Source organism: Monodon monoceros, unplaced genomic scaffold (assembly GCF_005190385.1).
Source record: "Monodon monoceros isolate NGI ecotype Baffin Bay Population unplaced genomic scaffold, NGI_Narwhal_1 Super_Scaffold_12, whole genome shotgun sequence".
In the NCBI taxonomy this organism is placed as follows: domain Eukaryota; kingdom Metazoa; phylum Chordata; class Mammalia; order Artiodactyla; family Monodontidae; genus Monodon; species Monodon monoceros.
Genome location: NW_021703768.1, coordinates 157,256,278 through 157,276,188, shown reverse-complemented (window position 1 = coordinate 157,276,188; position 19,911 = coordinate 157,256,278). Strand labels below are relative to the sequence as shown.

The window sequence follows — 19,911 nt, the reverse complement described above, 5'->3', positions numbered from 1 at the left end:
GGCCGCTCTGGCGGCGGGGCGTGTCTGCGCGCCTGCGCCGTGTGGTGCGCGGGGTTCGGGGGGCGGGACCCGGGAAGGATCCTGGCGGGCGTGGGCAGGTTTGCCGGAGGCTCCGGGAGGCCCGCAGGACCCTGACACTGAGCCCAAGCCCGGCCCTGACCTCTGGCAACAATCGCAGTCTGTCGGCCGGGGCCTAGAATACACTGACTCCTTTGGGCGACACCCCTGCTCTAGAACCTGCCATGGCTCCCTCTTGCATCTCTGTTCTAGGATCTGCCATGGCTCTCTTTTTGGGCTTCCCGATCCTGGACCCAGCTGTCGTGCAGGCGCACCCAAACAGGCTTATAGGCCCAGTTGCCTCCCCAGGTTGCTTCCCAAGAGTTCACGTGATTGTTGGCTGGGAAAGGGGACCACATTAGGGGGTGGGGACAGACCTGTGAAGGACCGTCCTTCAGTCCTGCAAAGGAGTGCTTCGCCTGCCTGATGGAGAGAAAGCCCAAGGGGTGGGGGCGACCAGGACAGGAGGCAAAACACAACCCCATTTTGGCTGGGGCCCCTGACCCAGGCTCTGGGAGAATCAGTCAGCTCTCTGTCCCCGCAGCCCAGTGGTGCATGGTCCTCAGACCTGTGTCTGGACTCTTAGTGTTACAGGCCTGCGGAGTGAACTGTCCTCCCTCTCCTCCAGGCCCCAGCCTGTTCTTTCAGAGGCTTCCCACCACTCACCCCCAACTGTCCCCCAACGAGGCCTGAGCTGGACCGTCCCCTTGCCTGTTAGGCTACCTCTATTTCTGCGCTGCCCCCCAAGGCCACAGCTCAGGCCACAGGAGCTGTAAGGCCTGACCTCAGCCAGCTCTGGGGTGTTTGGAGGGACCTGCAGGGAGCTCCCCGGCCAGCCCGCAGCCCTCCCCTGCCCCGTGCGTGTGCGTGTGTATGTGTATGTGTGTGTGTGTGTGTGTGTGTCTGTAGACACACGTTGGCTCCAGGTGCTGGGGTGGGGCTGCTGGACTTGCCTGCCCAGGGGAAGCCTCAGGCTCCTTCCTCATCATCCCCACCCCTCTCCTTACCGGGCTGTCCCTCTCTGTGTGTACACCGTCACCTGCAGGTCTTCATGTGCTTCTGGATGGCATGGGTGTGTACAGATGCCCCTCGCCAGAAGGCCAGCTCTGAGAAAGCCCAGATCCCCGCACTGCTGGTCCAGCACCCAGCACAGGGCCTGGCACACACAAAGGAAGTGCTCACTGAATAGTGCTGAAAAGAAAGGATGTATTTAAGCATGTGTGAGTGCGTATGTGCATGTCTGTGTGCACGCGTATAGGGGTTGGGTAAGGCCTGAGCTTCCTGAGGCTGCTTCTGGAGCCCAGAAGTCTGAAATCAAGGTGTCATCAGCGAAGCCACACCCTCTCTGAAGCCTATAGGGGAGGATCCTTCCTACTTGTTCCAGCTTCCGGTGGTTGCTGGCAATCCCTGGTGCTCCTTGGCTCATGGCCTCATCACCTCAACTCTGCCTCATTGTCACGGGACCATCTTCTCTGTCTGTGTCTCTCCTCTCTCCTAAGGACACCAGTCATTGCATTAAGGCCACCCTAGGGACTTCTCTGGAGGTCCAGTGGTTAAGACTCTGTGCTTCCAGTGCAGGGGGCACAGGTTCGATCCCTGGTCAGGGAACTAAGATCCCACCTGATGCAACCAAAAAAAAAAAGGCCACCCTAATCTAGTACAACCTCATCTTAATTTGATCACACCTGCAAAGACCCTGTTTCCAAATGTCACATTCACAGGTTCTGGGTGTTGGGACGTGGACATATCTTTCTAAGGCACGCAGTTCAGATCAGACAGGAAGGGGACCCAATTTCTGGTGTGTGGCTGTGATACATCTATCTCCTGGTGCGGGTGTTTAGCTGTGTCCATCCTCGTGTGTGTATCCATGGGGGTGGCCGGTCACGCTGACCTCAGGGAATAGAAATGAACTGAGGTCTTGCTTCAAGGCCATCTTCCTCGGTCCAGCCGAGCTCAGTTCCTGGGCAGCCTGATTTGGGAGTCCAGCTGGTGGGGGTAGATTTTTTTTCCCAAAGCCAGAAGCACCATCCAGCCCTGGGCGCTGCTCAGAGGAACTGCCTTACCCTCACACAGCCTGGACAGATGGTCCCTTCCTGGGCCCAGTACCACAGGTTGGGAAACAGGAAGCTCAGAGATGGGAAGATGACCCCTGGGCCTTTGGGGTCCTTCCACCCAGCCCTGCTGACATCTGGGGCCTGGATCATTCTCTGTGCGGGGCCGTCCTGGGCACTGTGGGCTGTTGAGTGGCATGCCCACCCACTCAATGCCAGGAGCCCCCCCAGTCATGATGACCACAAATGCCTCCAGACACCGCCCAGCATCTCCTGGGGGGAGGATCACCCCCTAGGTAAGAGCCACTGCTTCTGCCCACTGGAGGCTCTGAGTCCTGCCATTCCCCCACCCCGTGTGTGAGGAGGGTGGCCACCAAGGGAGCACTTGTGTGAGTGCTGGGAGGGGTCCTGGTGCACACACGGGCTCTTCAACCAGGGTAGGGGCCATACGTGTGTGTGCACACACATGGGCTTCTGTGTTGGAAACACGAGTGCCTGCATGTGTGCGTGTATCCATGGGTGCATACAGGCATATGCATACAGTCGCCACACGTCCCCCCAGGAACAGAACAGGTTAGAGACTCACCCAAGCCCTCAGGAGGCACCTAAGCCCCCAGGGCTGAGAAGTGGGATTGGCCTTGGTGCGGGCCCCTGTGGGTGCCTGGGCTGTGGTAGCCAGGGCGAGGCAGCCAGGCCCAGCCCCAGCCCGGCCCGCACTAGGTGGGGGTAGGGTACTGCTAGTGGGAATGGGGAAGTGGAGGGACCTCTGTGCCTGGCCTGCTGGCTCTGGGGCCTCAGCGCTGTCCTGCCACAGGCCGGCTGCCAGACCCAGCCAATTCTGTCATCTTCCTTGACCTCATGTACAGGCCGAGCTCCCAGAGGTGCTGGGCGCCCAGGGGCTGGGAGGTAGCTGGGGGCCTGGCCACGCTGCCTACCTTACCTTGGGCCCCAGGAGTCTCGCCTGACACTGGGCGATTGAGCCAGAAAACCTGGGCCCCGGCCCCTCCTCCTCTTGCCAGCCAGTTTCTTCCATCCCTTCAGAGTGCATTCGGGGTTGGGGCAGTGACACAGTGAGGGGCAGGTCCAGCAGGGCGAAGGACGACACAGAGCAGTGGGCAGGACAGGCAGAATCCAGGGCAAGGATACTCCTGCCACCCAAAGGATAGCATGGGAGATGGCCAGCTGCAGAAGGGGGCTCAGGATTGCTCTGGGGGACTTGGAGTTGGGAGGCGCTGGCCTGATAAAGAAGGACAAGGCTTCTGCAGCAGTTGGAGCAATTCCCTGGCTCCAGGGCCTTCCCCTCCCCTACCCCAGCTTCCCTTGTGATACCCTAGGGGACCAGGAGGACAGGGGTGCTGGCCCCCATCTTCCACCCCAGTCATGGAGGGGGCTTGGCAAGCCTTAGGCCAAAGGGGCAGAGAATCAGCTCTCTGAGAAGCCCCTCCCTTCTGCAAGGTGACTCTCTTCCCATGTTGTATATGGTCTCCCCCAAACCCCAGAGGAGACACCAGGCAGGACATGATGCTGAGCCCTAGGGCCTCTGCTTCCCCTTACCTCCTATGAGCCAGAAGGCAGGCTGGCTGGCTGGGTGGGGTCCATTCTGACCACCTTCCCCTGGGTCTGGTTGGGCAGCCAGAGCCCTGGCATCCTGGGGCCTCAGTCGTGTAGAGTTCACCTCCTGGACAGCATCCAAGGGACCCCAGGACAGCTCAGGGCCTCGAAACCCAGCAGGTGGAGCCCCCAGATTTAGCAAATAAAAATATAGGACGCCAAGTTAAAGCTGAATTTCAAGGCTTCCCTGGTGGCGCAGTGCTTAAGAATCTGCCTGCCAATGCAGGGGACACGGGTTTGAGCCCTGGTCCGGGAAGATCCCACGGAGCAACTAAGCCCTTGCGCCACAACTACTGAGCCCGTGCTGTGCAACATGAGAAGCCACCGCAATGAGAAGCCCGCACAAGGCAACGAAGAGTAACCCCTGCTCGCCGCAACTAGAGAAAGGCTGCATGCAGCAACGAAGACCCAAAGCAGCCAAAAATAAATAAATAAAATTTAAAAAGATTATAAAAAAAAAGTTGAATTTCAGATAATGAATAACTTTCCGGTATAATTCCCAGGCATAAGTATATTCCATGCGTAAGTATATCCAAAACAATTATTCTTTGTTTATCTGAAATTCAGATTTAAATGGGTGTCCTCTAGTTTATCTGGCAAACTTACCAAGGGGTAATGGTGAGACCTTTGTCTCCCACCATTATTTATTTATTTATTTTTGGCTGTGTTGGGTCTTTGTTGCCGCGCGTGGGCTTTCTCTAGTTGCGGGAAGTGGGGGCTACTCTTCTTTGCGGTGCGCAGACTTCTCATTGCAGTGCTTCTCGTTGTGGAGCACGGGCTCCAGGCGCACGGGCTTCAGTAGTTGTGGCTCGCGGGCTCTAGAGCGCAGGCTGCAGGCGCATGGGCTTAGTCTCTCGGTGGCATGTGTGATCCTCCCGGACCAGGGCTCAAACCTGTGTCCCCTGAATTGGCAGGTGGATTCTTAACCACTGCGCCACCAGGGAAGTCCCTGTCTCCCAACATTAAAAAGAGGCACCTGTTTGGTGTGATTGTGTGTGAGTGTGAGCAGATCGGGGTGTGTGTATGTGTGTCTGTGCACATTTAGAGAGGCACTGAGCCTGTGTCTGTGTAGGGCAGACTGTGCACAGGTGGGAGTGGAGGTAAAGCCCGTGCTTGGGGCCAGTGCTGGGACCTCTGCAGTATCCTCATGAGCCCATGCCTTCGCGGGGGAGGGTTGGGGCCCTCCCTCCTCTCCTCAGGCACCTTAGGCTCAGAGCGGGCACAGGGCTGGCCCTAAAGCACTGAGAGGTTATGGAAGGAGCCAGATCCCAGCGCAGCTTCTGAGCTAGGATCAGGGTGTCAGAATCAGGGTCGGGTCAGCACTCGGTGCTTGGGTGACTGTGAGCATAAAGGGAAGGTAGAGTTGGAATCCTGGGCTGGAGCCCAGCCTGGCCTGTGCCCCCTCTGCATGTTCCCACCTGTCTGGACCCCCAGAAATAGGAACCACCAGCTCCCGGTCTTATCAGGTCCCCAGATAAGTGAGGGTCATGGGCAGAGTCATCACTGGGCCCTTGCTGGGCTGGGGCCTCCGGCCGTGGGGCCCAGCAGCAGGAACATCTGATGCAAGTGGCTGTAAGTGTCCCTTCCTACTGGCTGACTCACAGCCCGCTCCATTCCAGTGGCTCAGCAGTCCTGGGGACGGAGCCAGGCCCGCTGTCCTCTGTGGGGGTGGGGAGAGGGCAGGGAGAAGGGAAAGCAGGGGCGGGTGTGGCCAGGAGCTCGGAGCTGGCCCGCCTGCCTGGCTGTGGGTGTCTGCAGCCGTGCGGCCCACTCTGCTGTGATGGTGGCGGCTGTGTAGCCTCCCAGGGGTCAGTCACTGAAAGTCCCCAAGGGAGGGGTGGGGGTGGGGTCGGGGGCTGAGCAGTGCTGGCCCAACTGACGGCCAATGGCTGCCACTCTGCGACTGGGGATGGGGCGCTTGGCTTGTCATCCCGCTTTCCCTCCATGTCCAAGGCAGTGGACACCCAAGGTGGCTCTCAGGGAGCCAGGTCTCCCACTCCCAGCTGACCTCTCCCCAACAGTGATCTGGGCGTCACGTACAAGAGCCCTTAGTTTTGAGGAGGGTGGGGGGCTTTCCCTGGAACCTGTGGATATGAAACCTTAATGTGGCAGAAGGGACTTTGCAGATGAGATTAAGGGTCGTGAGATGGGGGTGATCCTGGATTAGGGGTCGGGCAGTGTCATCACAAGGTCCTTATAAGAGGGAGGCGGGAGGGTCAGAGGCAGAGCGAGACGGGAGAGGCGCGCTGCTGGCTGTGCGGATGCAGGAGTGGCCTTGAGTCAGGGATGCGGAGCCTCTAAAAGCTGGAAAAGGCGGGAACCGCTGCTCCCCTGGAGCCTCCGGACCAGCCCTGCCCACACCTGGATTCAACCCCGTGAGACCCGAGTCGGACTCCTGACCTCCAGGACTGTCAGAGATTAAATTTCTGTCATTTTGAACCCCTAAATCTGTGGCAACTTGTTACAGCGGCCCTAGGAGTTTCATACAGGCACCAACACCCGCAGCATCCCAGAGTTCCCATTTAGCAGATGAGCAAAATGAGGCAAGTCCAGCCAGATCCGGAGGAGGCCAACCGACCCCGGCTTCCCGGCCAGGGCCCCTGATGGGGCTGGGGACAGGGGCGATGTGTTCAGTGGGCCTCGCAGCCTGGACTCCTGGGCCCGGTGTCTGCTGACCTGCCAAAGGCCCCAGAGGCCGCTGTGGCCGGAGGAGGGGGGTTCTGCCTGACCACGGAGCTGGCGCAGGGACCAGCCTCCAGGAATGTCCCCCCCCCGGGTCTGATTTGCTTGTGCTGCTAAATGCTCGAGCCGATCTGCTGCCTGGCGTGTGACCCGGCGCCTTTGAACCCTCCCCGCCCTCTGCAGCGAGACGCCAGCGGCGCCCAGCCCGTTCCCACGCCGTGACCCCCGCCAGGCATGCCCTCCCCGGGGCGCCTCCTCCTCATTCCAGTCGCGGGGACTCCCGGGGGGCCCATCGCCGGCTGCCCTGGGGTGGCCGTCGGCCTGGGGCGGCGGCGGGGGACGCCGTGGACTGCAGAACTGGGTGCTCTGGGGACCCGGGCTGCAGCGCCTGCGCTCTGGCTCTGGCGCGGGGCCCCTCTGCCCGCTACGGGACCGGTTGCCCGGCAACGCGTTTGCGTCACCGAAACCGGCACTAGTCCCGGGCTCCCCTGGAGCGGGAGGCCGGGCCCTGGCGCTGGGCCAATAGAATTCTAGGGACTGAAGGCGAAGGGCGTGGCCTCGGCCTGCCCACCGGCCAATGGGGTTGTTGTTGTCGAGGTCGCGCTAGGAGGGCCGCGCCCCTTTAAAGGCATCGCGCTCATCTCACCGCGTTGGGCTTGCCTACGGGTTCTGAGAGAAGAACACGGCGCGGGGTTAGGGGTCCGCGGGTCTCTCTGAGCCTCAGTTTCCCCAGGTGCGCATAGCAAGGGCACGGGGACTGTGCATCCAGAGCCCGCAGCTCCCCCAAGGGGCCCCCTGCATTTATGCAGTGCCAGTTTGCACCTGGACCCCATGCAGCGCCATCCCCCGCCCCCCTGGCCGCACGGCTTTAGGGCGATCGCGTCCCCAAGAAGACCATACTGCAGCTGGGGGGCCAGGTTTGTCCTCAGGCCTGGGCCCCTGCGCCAACCCCTCCTCCTCAAGGGCTAGGAAACATCCCTTACAAGGACCCCTTCTCCACCTGTAGGTCTGGGAGGTTGGTTCCCCTGTCCTCAGGTCTCAATGCCCCGGCACTATACCCACCCGCCCTCAGTTCCGACAGGGGAAAGCAAAGGGGGTTGGTGGCGAGGGTCTATTTCCCGTGGACTCTGGGGGACAACGGCCACAGCTACGATGTCCCTCCTCTCTGGATGGACCCTACTCTCTGCTGTCAGGTGGCCCATGTCAATGAAAGACAAATCAGGAGTAAGAAGTGACATTGGCTGATCCAGGGTGCAAAGATCAGCAGAAGTGACCCCTCCAAAAAACCATTCACCTGCACCCTCTGTGTCCCAAGACTGGAGTCCCCCCAGGGGTGGCCTATGGTGCCTGGAGATGCCTGCGGCCTGGGTTTCTGCCAAGACTGGTCTCAAAGAACAGGGCTGGAATCTGGAGGGGTGACTGGGCCCAGAGATGTGGGGAGGAGGGGGACATTTAGCTGGGCAGGGTCCCTGGTCCATGTCAGGCTTTGGGATGTGGACTCAGCTCCCCCCTGGTGGCCCTCTTTCCTGTCCCTCCATCACCTCCGACCCCAGCACCCTGGACACCGCTAACCTGGGGTGTCCTGCTTTGATCCTTGTTCCCTGGTGATATAAGATGTTAGCTTTAGGGGAAACTGGGTGGAGGGCATCCAGGACCTCGAAGTACAATTTTCGCAACTTTTCTGTAAGTCTAAAACTTGTTCAAAATAAAGTAAAATAATAAAGGAAACACACCACTAGTGTTAAGTAATTTCTAAACATTTTTGTCGCCCCTGCCCATTGACCCATAAAAGATGACCAGCAGGTGCAGCATGGCCCTCCAAGGCATGAAGCTGGACATGTCCCAGAAGTTCCACAGCCTCCAGCTGTTCTGAAAGCAGGCTTTACTGCTTCCAGGCATGCTATGTCCTCGGAAGGCTGGCTTTGGTCTGCGGAGGGGAGGTCATAGGCACCCAGCCCCCCGAGGCCCTCCTGGTCAGCTGTCCATGTTCTCCACACTCTCCTGGGACCCCCCAGCCAGGGGGAAGCTCACCCACGTGTCCAGGATTCTTTGGGGTTTATGGAGGTACCACTGGGGTGGCCTGTGTGTATCCAGGGGGCCAGCATGCTGCGAGGATGAAAGAAGGGGCCACGAGCCAGGGATGTGGTGCCTCTAGAAGCTGGAAAAGGCTGGAACCGATGCTCCCCTGGAGCCTCTGGAGGAGCCAGCTCTGCCCACGCCTGGATTTTTACCTCCAGGACTGTGACATGATAAAGGTGTGCGGTGTTTTTTTTTTTCTTGGCTGCACCCGGAAGCTTCCAGGAATTTAGTTCCCGGACCAGGGATCGAGCCTGCGTCCCCTGCAGTGGAAGCGCGGAGTCTTAACCACGGGACCGCCAGGGAAGTCCCAAACACGTGTGGTTTTAAGCCACTGAGTTTTGGTGATTCATCCTAGCAGCCACGAGAAGCCAACATGCCCTCACCCCGGGCTAACCCTAAGGGCTGAGCGTACTGCCGTGACAGACTGGCGTGGCTCTCGGGTGGCCCCCAGCCTGGACTGACGGACGAGTACGTTCACTTGACAGAGTTCCTGGAGGAACTCATGGTGGCCCCCGAGCTGAGCTGGAGAAACAGGCAGGGAGATGGGCTCACAGAAAGCAGGAAACGGGCCAGATGGCAGTGGAAGGACAGCAGGGCCAGCACATGCCGGGCGTCTCAAGGCTGTCTCCCTGCGCCATGACCAACCAGGGACCTTGGGGGACCAGAGGTCAGGACCAGAGCCCAGGGCCTGGCCAGAGGGAGAAGTTTCCAGCAACTTGGCTGGGGTTCCTGGGCTGCGGGGCTTAGCAGGGACCACCTGAGTCCATCTCTACTCTCCAGCAAAGTGCTGAAGGGGTCAAGTGTCCCCAGTGGGAAATGCAGGTCGACCCTCCACATCGGCTAGATGCTCAGATGGGTCCCCGGGGCGGGCAGTGAAGGGGACCCTGATGGCCTGGTGGGTGTGGGGACCGGCCTCCCCCCTCACCCATTTCCCAGCTGGCCTTCCTGGGGCAGGATTCTTGTCCAGGGGTGCGAGGCCCTCAGCGCGGTGGCTGGAGGGCAACTGCTGGTATATGAAACGTCCAGAACAGGCAAATCTACAGAGACAGAAAGCGGGGAACTGGGGGGCTGGAGCTAATGGGCTTCTTTTACAGTGGTGAGGATGTTCTGGAACTGCATAGGGGTGACGGCTGGACGACCTGTGAATGGACTGTAAGCCCTGAATTGTCCACTGTAAACAGATGGACTGCAGAGCACATCAGTGACGGCTCACAAAGATGCTTATCAACAACAGAGACCCTGCACAGCCCAGTGGCGGCTGGCAACTGTGCAGTGACAGTGCCAGGTGGGCATCGAGAGGACCCTGCCGGCCTGTTAACTGAGGTTGGATGCAAAGCAAACATCTGCACACTCCACGTTTCCTGGCCGTGATGGAAGGAAGGAAAGGGTCTGAGCAGACAAAGAGAAGGAAGCCAGCGCGCGTCCGCCACAGGTCAGGAGCTGGGCGCTGAAGACTGCACTTTCGGAAAACATCCACGACGGGAAACAGGCATTTGAGAAAACACCTGCTGTCGCTCGCAAGACATTTCAGTGTACGCAAGAGAGGACATAGCTCAGAGGCGGTGCTGGTGAGGGTGTGAGGTCGGCAGGACCCCCAGACGCTACCCTGTGGGGGTCGGGGAAAGCACCAACCTCCCGTGCCAGGAGCGTGCCCTGGAGCCTTTGCACCTGCGGGGTCCTGCCCCCAGGGGACACTGGGTCATGTCTGGGGATGGCTGTGGCTGTCACACTGGGGGGCTCCTGGCATCCAGTGGGTGGGGCCAGGGAGGCTGCTCCACACCCTCCAGTGCCTAGGACGCCCCCCCACCCCTGAGAATAACCAGCCCCAACGCCAGCAGCACCGAAGGGGACAGACCCTGGTCCAGAGAGACCCCCCCATGCGGGAGGAGGAGGAGACTTCAGAAATGTCTCTCGAGGCGAACAACTGCAACTGCCTTCATGCCATCAAAGAGCCACCGACCTGTGCTCCTGTCACGTGATGGAGTGACCCCAGTAGTTCAATGGTGGGGTTCACGTCCACTTAATGAGAAAAAGCTGGAGGCTCTCACGTGGCCACTGCAACCCGCCTCCTGGTGGTCACGCCCTGGTGCCCCGCCCTCCCCTGAGTGTGGACGGCACCAATGAGTGAGGCAGTGGTCACATCAGGTCCTAATGTCCCTCTGGCCCACTCCTCTTGCCGGCTCTGATGACGCATGTGGCCATGTTGGGGTGACCCACGTGGCAGGGGGCTGAGGGAGGTCTCTGGTTGACAGCCCGCGAGAACCTAAGGCCCTCTGTCCTGCAACTGCAGGGAGCTGAACTCTGCCAACAGCCACCAGAGCTTCGAATAGGATGGGTCCCCAGTTGGGTCTTTGGGTGAGACCCCAGCCTTGCTGACACCATAACTGTAGCCCAAGCAGGGCAGGGCAGGGCCTGGACTCCTGGCCCATGGGAACTGTGGACTGCAAATGTGTGTTGTCTCAAGTTTTGTTTGTGGTGCTTTGTTATACAGCACTAGCTGACTAATACAGCTACTCCATTACTATATAACTAACAGCTTCTCTTAAAGACACATATATGCAATCTCCACTTTACTCATGGAAGCTGATGTTTACACAGCTTACATTTCTTGTTAGGTTTGTCTGACCCTACAGTCAGGGCTCTCCCCTTAAAATGTGAGCTCTTGGGCTTCCCTGGTGGCGCAGTGGTTAAGAATCCGCCTGCCAATACAGGGGACACAGGTTCGAGCCCTGGACCGGGAAGATCCCACATGCCGCAGAGCAACTGAGCCCGTGTGCCACAACTACTGAGCCTGCGTTCTAGAGCCCGTGAACCACAACTACTGAGCCCACGAGCTGCAACTACTGAAGCCCACACGCCTAGAGCCGGTGCTCCGCAACAAGGAAGACACCGCAATGAGAAGCCCACGTACCGCAACGAAGAGAAGCCCCTGCTCGCCGCAACTAGGGAAAGCCCGCGTGCAGCAACGAAGACCCAACGCAGCCGAAAATAAATAAATTATGAAAAACCCCAAAACATCGTTTTTTTAAAAAAAAAATCTGGGCTCTTCCCCCCATGCAGAGGTATCCATTCTGGAGAAGGCTTAGTATGTTTCCAGTGGCTGAGAGTTACTTAATCTTTGGCTATTAATTTCTAGTTTTAGTGGTGTAGTGTAAGCCCTGACAGTTGATTTTTTGTTTTCTTTTTCATAATGCAGGCGCCTGACTTAGATTGCTGACACACCTACTTCAAATGTGGCATCTCGGACTTCCCTGGTGGCACAGTGGTTGGGAGTTCGCCTGCCAATGCAGGGGATGTGGGTTTGAGTCCTGGTCCGGGAGGATCCCACATGCCGCGGAGCAACTAAGCCAGCGTGCCGCAACTAAGAGTGGCCCCCGCTCGCCACAACTGGAGAAAGCCCACGCGCAGCAACAACGAAGACCCAACGCAGCCATAAACAAATAAATAAACAAACCAAAACCAAAAAAAAAAAAAAAAAGATGGCATCTCGAATAAACACCTTGCCAGCCACGGGACGAAGTAAAGAGCCAGGCAACCACCCCTCACTGAGTCAGAGATCTTGGTTGGTTTCCATAACTGACCATTTGGGCTGCTTGTTTTTTCTCTTCCCATGCTTTAAATTCCTGCTTGTATGTCTTAAAGTCACCAATAAAGATTGAGCCCATGAAACCTAGGCCCTCACCCTCAACCCCAATAAAACCACAAGCAGACCCCTAAACTCTCTCTCTCTTTTTTTTTTTTGCGGTACGCGGGCCTCTCACTGCTGTGGCCTCTCCCATTGCGGAGCACAGGCTCTGGACGCGCAGGCTCAGCAGCCATGGCTCACGGGCCCAGCCGCTCCGCGGAATGTGGGATCCTCCCAGACCGGGGCACGAACCCGTGTCCCCTGCATCGGCAGGCGGACTCCCAACCACTGCACCACCAGGGAAACCCTGAGTGAGAAATTTTAAAAATAGCCAGCAAGTAAACTTTAATAAATAGCATGTATAGAAAATATTATTTTACTTTTAATTATATTGAACATATTAAATATTCAGTTAAATATATTAACTTGTAAATCAGTTATATGATATGTCATGTTAATAAATTTATATATCATTTTATAATCAATCTATCAATAAATTTATATATTAATATATCAGTATATTAATACATTTTCTTAGCTGGCAAGAGAAGTAACTTTAAATCATTTTGCTATGTTTTCCTTGAATTTCTTTTTTTTAAAATTGAACTATAGTTGATTTACACTGTTGTGTTAATTTCAGTTGTACTGCAAAGTGATTCAGTTACATACACATATATGTTCTTTTTGATTCTTTTCCCTTATAGGTTATTACAAAATATTGAGTATAGTTCCCTTTTTATTTTTTTCTTTTGGCTGTGCCGCATGACTTGTGGGATCTTAGTTCCCCGACCAGGGATTGAACCCCGGGCCCGGCAGTGAAAGCACCGAGTCCTAACCACTGAACCATCAGGGAATTCCCAAGTATAGTTCCCTGTACTATACAGTAGGTCCTTGTTGTTTATCTATTTTAAGTATAGTGGTGTGTATATGTTAATTCCATACTCCTAATTTATCCCTCCCCTCCTTTCCCCTTTGGTAACCATAACTTTGTTTTCTATGTCTGTGGGTCTATTTCTCTTTTGTAAATAAGTTCATTTGTATAATTTTTTTAAAGTTTTCCTTGAATTTCTATTTCATTTAATATATTTCAGTACATATAGTTTTCTAATATATTTTCCCTATAGAGCTATTAATCAGGAAACTTGATCAAAATAAGTATACTCTTTCTCGTACACATTAATATTGCAATCCCTGCTCTCTCATGGTTCTCTTTGCTTGGATATAATTCGGCCTGATCTACTCTGAACCGTGCTGTGCCTTTTTTTTTTTTTTTTTCTTTTTGCGGTACACGGGCCTCTCACTGTTGTGGCCTCTCCCGTTGCGGAGCACAGGCTCCAGACGCACAGGCCCAGCGGCCATGGCTCACGGGCCCAGCTGCTCCGCAGCATGTGGGATCTTCCCGGACCGGGGCACGAACCCGTGTCCCCTGCATCGGCAGGCGGACTCTCAACAAATGCGCCACCGGGGAAGCCCCGTGCTGTGCCTTTTATATAACAGCTTTATTGGGATAGAAGTCACATGTCCTGAGATTCTCCCATGGTAATTGCACAGCTCCTGGGTTAGCATATGCAGAGTTGTGCAACCATCACCACTGTATAGGTCTGTGTAAAAAGAAGAAAGTGTTAAGATTGTGGTTTTACTCTTTTTTTAAAAAAATATAAATTTACTTATTTATTTATTATTTTTTGGCTGCGTTGGGTCTTCGTTGCTGCACGTGGGCTTTCTCTAGTTGCGGTGAACAGGGGCCACTCTTCGTTGCAGTGCGCGGGCTTCTCATTGCGGTGGCCTCTCCTGTTGCAGAGCACAGGCTCTAGGTGCGCAGGCTTCAGTAGCTGTGGCACGCGGACTCAGTAGTTCTGGCTCGCAGGCTCTAGAACACAGGCTCAGTAGTTGTTGCTCGCGGGCTTAGTTGCTCCGCCGCATGTGGGATCTAGTTCCCTGACCAGGAATCAAACCCGGGCCCCCTGCATTGGGAGCATGGAGTCTCAACCACTGTGCCACCAGGGAAGTCCCTATTTGTTTATTTTTACTATTATTATTTTCTTTGGCCACACCATGCGGCTTGCAGGATCTTTGTTCCCCGACCAGAGATTGAACCCGCGCCCCCTGCAGTGGAAGTGCGGAGTCTTAATCACTGGACCGCCAGGGAAGTCCCAAGAAAATATATTTTAGAAAATGAGAAACTCATATTGCCAGATACTAAAATTACTCTAACTTCATAAGGTACAGTAAAACTGGAGGTGGGATAGGCAAATTCCTGGAAAAGCCAGAAATGGACCCCTGTGTAAATAAGTAACATTTCTGAGGCGGGAGAGTCATATGGTGTTGGAACAGGGGATTCACTTATTATTTAAAAAATAAAAAATTTGGGCTTCCCTGGTGGTCTAATGGTTAGGAATCCGTGCTTCCATTGCAGGAGGCGCGGGTTCAATCCCTGGTTGGGGAACTAGGATCCTGCGTGCTGCGGGGTGTGGCCAATAAATAAATAAATAAATAAATAAATAAAAATGCATCAAACATTGGAGCACCTAAATATTAAATAAATAAATAAAATTTAAAAAAATAAAAATTTCTCTAGAGCCTTTCCTTTCACCACACATGGAAATTAAACTCTTTAGTTTACCTATATTTAATATTAAAAAAAAAAGAAACATGGAGAACGAGAAGAAAACAGAGGTGAATATTCACATAAAGGCCTTCCCCAGCTCAAGTTTATAAGCTCATCACCAGGGGTAGAAACCATCAGGGAAAAGGTTGACCAAAAATATGAAAGTTCAAGAATAAAGGAAAAGTGGATATATGTGTATGCATAACTGATTCACTTTGCTGTACCACAGAAAATAGCACAACATTGTAAATCGACTATACTCCAATCAAAATTAAAAAAAAAAAAAGAATAAGGGAAAAGTATGTCAAAAGGATCATAAATAATGTTAAGGACAAACAAGAAACCAGGAGAAATTTGTGTAACATATATGACAAATTATATATAGGAAAGCTTTTATAAACAAGTAAAAAACATTAATAAGCCCATATGTAAAATGTTTTCAGAAACCAATAAAAGACCACTTCCCAATGGAAAAATGGACAAGGGATATGAATTGGCAATATCTCTGGTCAACAATGAATTACTACTAGGGAGTTTGGGATTGACATGTACACACTGCTATATTTAAAATGGATAACCTATCAGGACATAGTGTGTAGCACAGGGAACTCTGCTCAATATTATGTAACAACCTAAATGGGAAAAGAATTTGAAAAAGAATAGATACATGTATATAGATAACTGAATCACTTTGCTGTACACTTGAAACTAACACAACATTGTTAATCAACCATGCTCCAATATAAAATAAAACAATTAAACAAACAAAATAATGAATTACTACAACGAGGATATTCCACCTCGAATCGATAAGTGACTCAAGGCCTAAGTCCCAGTGTTGGGAGGAGGATGCAGGAAATGGGAACCACCAGACACCTCGATGGGGGTGTAAATTGGTTTCCCCTATCTGCAGGGTACTGCACAATACATACAAAAATACCCTACAACGTAATTCCCTCTGACACCAACAGCAATATTGGCTATGTCAATAGTTAAGGATGTTTAAGGACTTCCCTGGTGGTCCAGGGGTTAAGGCCCTGTGCTACCATTGCAAGGGGCATGGGTTCGATCCCTGGTCAGGGAACTAAGATACCACATGCTGCTCAGGGTGGCCAAAAAATTGAAAAAAAAAAATTAAGGATGTTTATAAAAATTCAGCTAGAGGAATATTTATCATAGCTATAAAATAGTGGCAACAACCCAGAGGGGCTTCATTTGGTTCTCAACAGAAGGACAAGTCTATCTGGGCTTTTTCAAATCCTCCATCTGTCCTCCATGACCCCACATGGCCTCTCCGTTTGGTGGTCCAGGTGAAAACCAATTATCAAATTCCAGATTTCACCATCGAGTTTTATGAACTGGAAAGGATTCAAATCATCTCTACCTGACCTTCGTTCTGACTCAGGAACTGCTTCTAGAAGCAGTGCCAACAGACGTGGCAGAAATGGGTGGCCGTGGAGACACCACTGACAAGGGCTTAGTGAGATGGAGGAGCTGAGACACTTTCCTTTTATTTTAATTTTAAAAATATATTTATTTATTTATTTGGCTGCGCTGGATCTTATTTTGGGCATGTGGGATCTAGTTCCCTGACCAGGGATCGAACCCGGGCCCCTTGCATTGGGAGCGTGGAGTTTTAGCCACTGGACAACCAGGGAAGTCCCCATTTTCCTTTTAGTTGATCTTGAATTAGAAGTGAAACAGCCACCTGTGGCTAGTGGCTGCCATACTGGACAGCATGGGACGCTAGGACAATGCCTGCCCCAGTTTGGAAGTTTTCAGTAGCACGGGGCTCCTGATTTTCCAAGACGGCCCTACTAAGCAGTTCTCCTCTTCCTGGAAGAACATCCCTTCCGGGTACACCAGAGGTTGCCTTCTTTGTCACCTCCATTGGGATGATACGAATCCACAGCCATGTCTCAGTGGCAGCCTCTCCCATGCTGACCGGGAAGGAACCGGGCCAGCCGGTCTTGTACAAGCAACACAGCTGGTTTCTTCTACCACTGCCCCGGCTGACCAGACTTCCAGACACCAGTTCCTGCCCCCCACTACCTCTCCTGGTTGGACAAGTTTTGGGGTGAACCGTCCTGTTAAGACGAGTGATTCTCAGGCCCGTGGAGGGAGGAGTTGCTCAGAAGCTGGCCTGGCTAATTCTCCCATTCCAGGCAGCCCAAGTCAGCGGGTCCCAGGCATTCTGTGTGCGAAAATTTTCCTTCTAAAGGGTGTGTGAGTTTCCCGTGGCAGCTCTAACAAGTCACCACAAACTCAGTGGCTTAAATAATATGAATTTATTCCCTTAAAGTACTGGAGGTAACAAGTCCAAAACGGGTCTCACGGGGCTAAATCCAGGCGTGGGCAGGGCTGGTCCTTCCGGAGGCTCCAGGGCAGCATCGGTTCCCGCCTTTTCCAGCTTCCAGAGGCACCGCATGCCTGGCTCGCGGCCCCTCCTGCATCCTCAGAGCCCGCAGTGCAGCATCTCCCATCTCTCTCTGCCTCTGACCCTCCCGCCTCCCTCTTATAAGGACCCTGAGATGACGCTGGGCCCCCAGGGAATCCAGGGTCACCCCCATCTCAGGAGCTTCAACTTAATCCCACCTGCAAAGTCCCCTCTGCCCCGTGAGGTGACACATCTACAGGTCCTGGGACCGGGATGTGGATGGCTTTGGGGTCTGTTGTTCCGAATCACAGCTCCCCAAACTTTAAAATGGTCCTGGAAACCTCTGTGGTACATTTGCAAAATCAAGGGGTAAGGAAACAGCAGCTTCTTTAGAAGGTATTTACAAGTGATGGGGAGTCCCCGCAAGTCACTCTGTCTGTCCGATGGAGACGGCACGCCCTCTAGGGGCAGGAAGGTCTGGAGCACAGGCCCCAACCCGCCTGGCAAAAGACCATCCTGTCAGCCCCACGACCCCGAGAGTAAGTAACCCGTTCCCATTCCTCACATATAAGAGATTTTGGGGGTAAACTCATGTGTCAAGGTCACAGGATAGTTAGGATGGGGCTGAGACAGAAAACACCCCTCTGTTCCCACTTGGTTCAAAGTTTTCTGGAACCTTCTTTACACAGCAAAGAGGCAACAGTTAAAATCTCGTTTGCTGAGTGCCGAAAGCAGAAACGGGAGAAGAAGTGGGCGCCGTCTCAACCTGCTTTCCAGACTCTGGTCCTCATCAGCCCCACCCTGTACCCTGTGAAATTCTAATCCCACTGATATTCTGTGCATCTGTTTAGCTACTTGGGACACTCTGCAGGGGCGGGGGCACAAACTGTTGTGACATCTAAGATTTCTTTGCCACTTGGGGATGTGTCCCAATGCCAGGCCCTCCCACCAGGAAGACAGAAATGACAACCAGCAGGTGCAGGTAAGGAGACACGTGATTTATTCTGATGGTCCTGTGGGAACACCCATGGGCACGGGAGGGTGGGCAGGGGAGCCCCCCTCTCCAGCCCCGCCACCTTTCCAACCTGGCTGGTGACCTGAGTGGCACAGTGGTTACGGCGTTTGGTGGTGGTTCTGCATTTAAGAGGAGCTACACGCGACCGGGCGGTTTCCTGCAGTCTTTCCAGGACTCCAGGAGCGGGACCCCAGCAACTTCTGGAAGGGCCGAGGCCCAGGTCGTGTTAATTGCACTTGTTGGGTGTTGGTGTCGGGTGGTGGCCCTGTTTCCCCGCGAGCGTCCCAGACACCCAGAGGTACTCAGAGCTGGTGTGGTCCAGGTGGGCAGGACCGCCACGGCGAAAGGCCACGGAGGATGCTGTGCGCGGGTGGGGCACGAGCGGGCGGGGCCCCCAAGCATCCGCGGGGAGACGGTGCTGGGATTTGGTCCCGGAGCCACGGAGGGCCATGCTGACAAAGGGTTTCGATATGAAGCTGGCAGGCGTGTGAAGCAAGGCTAAGTCCAGCTAAACATTCGGCAAAACTCAAAGGTCCCAAACCAGGGAGAGGCGTTCCCTGGCAGAATCGGACTGCTATTCACGACGGAAAGGGGACATTTTTCTAGAGGGGAGGGGGATCACTCCTTGTAGGTAAAAAACTTTTTTATTCCGGTAACATCTCATAGTGGTCGTAAATGCAACTAGACGAATTCAATCTTTTATGCGACATGAAGGGGCCCCAGGACACCTGTGATGTGGGCGTGGGCTCGGGAAGCTGGCACAGGAGCCTAAGGGTCCCGGAGGAACAGCAGGACGGAAGTGGCTTGGGGGGAGGACGCCAGGAGGACGCAAGCCGAGCGCTCGTACCACTCGGAACCAGGCCTGGGCCGCAGCGGGGGGCACTGCGGGGTCTCAGCCTCGCTGATGGGGGCCTGACCACCCACGGCCGAGCAGGCGGGCTGGTGCAGGAGACGGACCCGAGTGGGGTCAGCCTCCGGGCAGGTGCAAGCAGTCTGCAAATGAAGTGGGTTTTCCCGGTTGCTCACAACACGTGGAATCACAGAGTTCAAGTTCTATCTATCTCCCCCATGCTGGCTGAGGAGACTGGGGCTCAGGGAGGCTCAGACCCACGGGTGCTGCCACCTTGGGATCGGAGAGAGGATGCAGCCCAGACAGCACAGAATTTGCTGGGCTAGAAAATACCGGTCCCTGTTCTGGAGATGTGGCCCTCAAGTAGGACTGTTCCCCGGGTGCGGACTCGGTGACTACGGGGCCAAGGGGCTTTCAGTGGCACATCCGTGCGGTCATTTCTTTCTGTTAAGAACAAGCAGGACATCAGCAAATCACACAGGAAATCGGGGGACGCAGTCTCACGGGAGCCCTCAGGCCTCACTTAAAGCAAATCTTACGAAATACAGAGCAGACGGCAGTGCGCCTCAGGCTGGAGCGCAGGCTTTCTGTGAGGGGTCCCACAGTCCCTGTGTCCAGAAAGAGCTAACTCTAAGCATCAGTGTGGGACAAATGACCATGCGATTAGGGCACTGAGTTAACCAAACAAAAGTGAGCTGATCACAAAACTGCACACAATGATTTTCAGTATTTGGTGAGATTCACATAAAAGGAACTGTGGGAAAGAGGCATTCACCTCCACAAGGGTGCACAACCCCACCTCTAGTTCCAGAACGTTTCACTACCCCCGAGGAAAACCCCAACCGCACTAGGCATGTGCACTGTAACTTTAACTCCAGAAAAATATTTACTGATAGGCAGAGCCTGCAAGGGAATATACAAAAATGAGAAAGTTCTGTGAAGTTGTTTTCAGAGAG

The 19,911-nt window shown here is 54.3% G+C and overlaps 1 protein-coding gene across 4 annotated transcripts in view; it reads right to left on the bottom strand.

Annotated features, from left to right (window-relative positions):
- Positions 1-32: 32 nt before the first annotated feature.
- MOB3A (MOB kinase activator 3A) overlaps positions 33-19,911 on the bottom strand; it is a 36,241-nt gene continuing 16,362 nt past the window's right edge. For 3 of the 4 annotated variants that reach the window (XM_029218488.1, XM_029218487.1, XM_029218489.1), the window contains 2 exons: positions 1,065-1,248; positions 33-480 (listed from right to left, as the gene is read on the bottom strand). In XM_029218488.1, the coding sequence (XP_029074321.1) occupies positions 267-480; positions 1,065-1,248 (398 nt within the window). In that variant the 3' untranslated portion in view covers positions 33-266. Of the gene's footprint in view, positions 481-1,064; positions 1,249-17,604; positions 19,400-19,911 lie in introns of those variants that run through there. The other variant, XM_029218491.1, reaches the window with a different exon arrangement.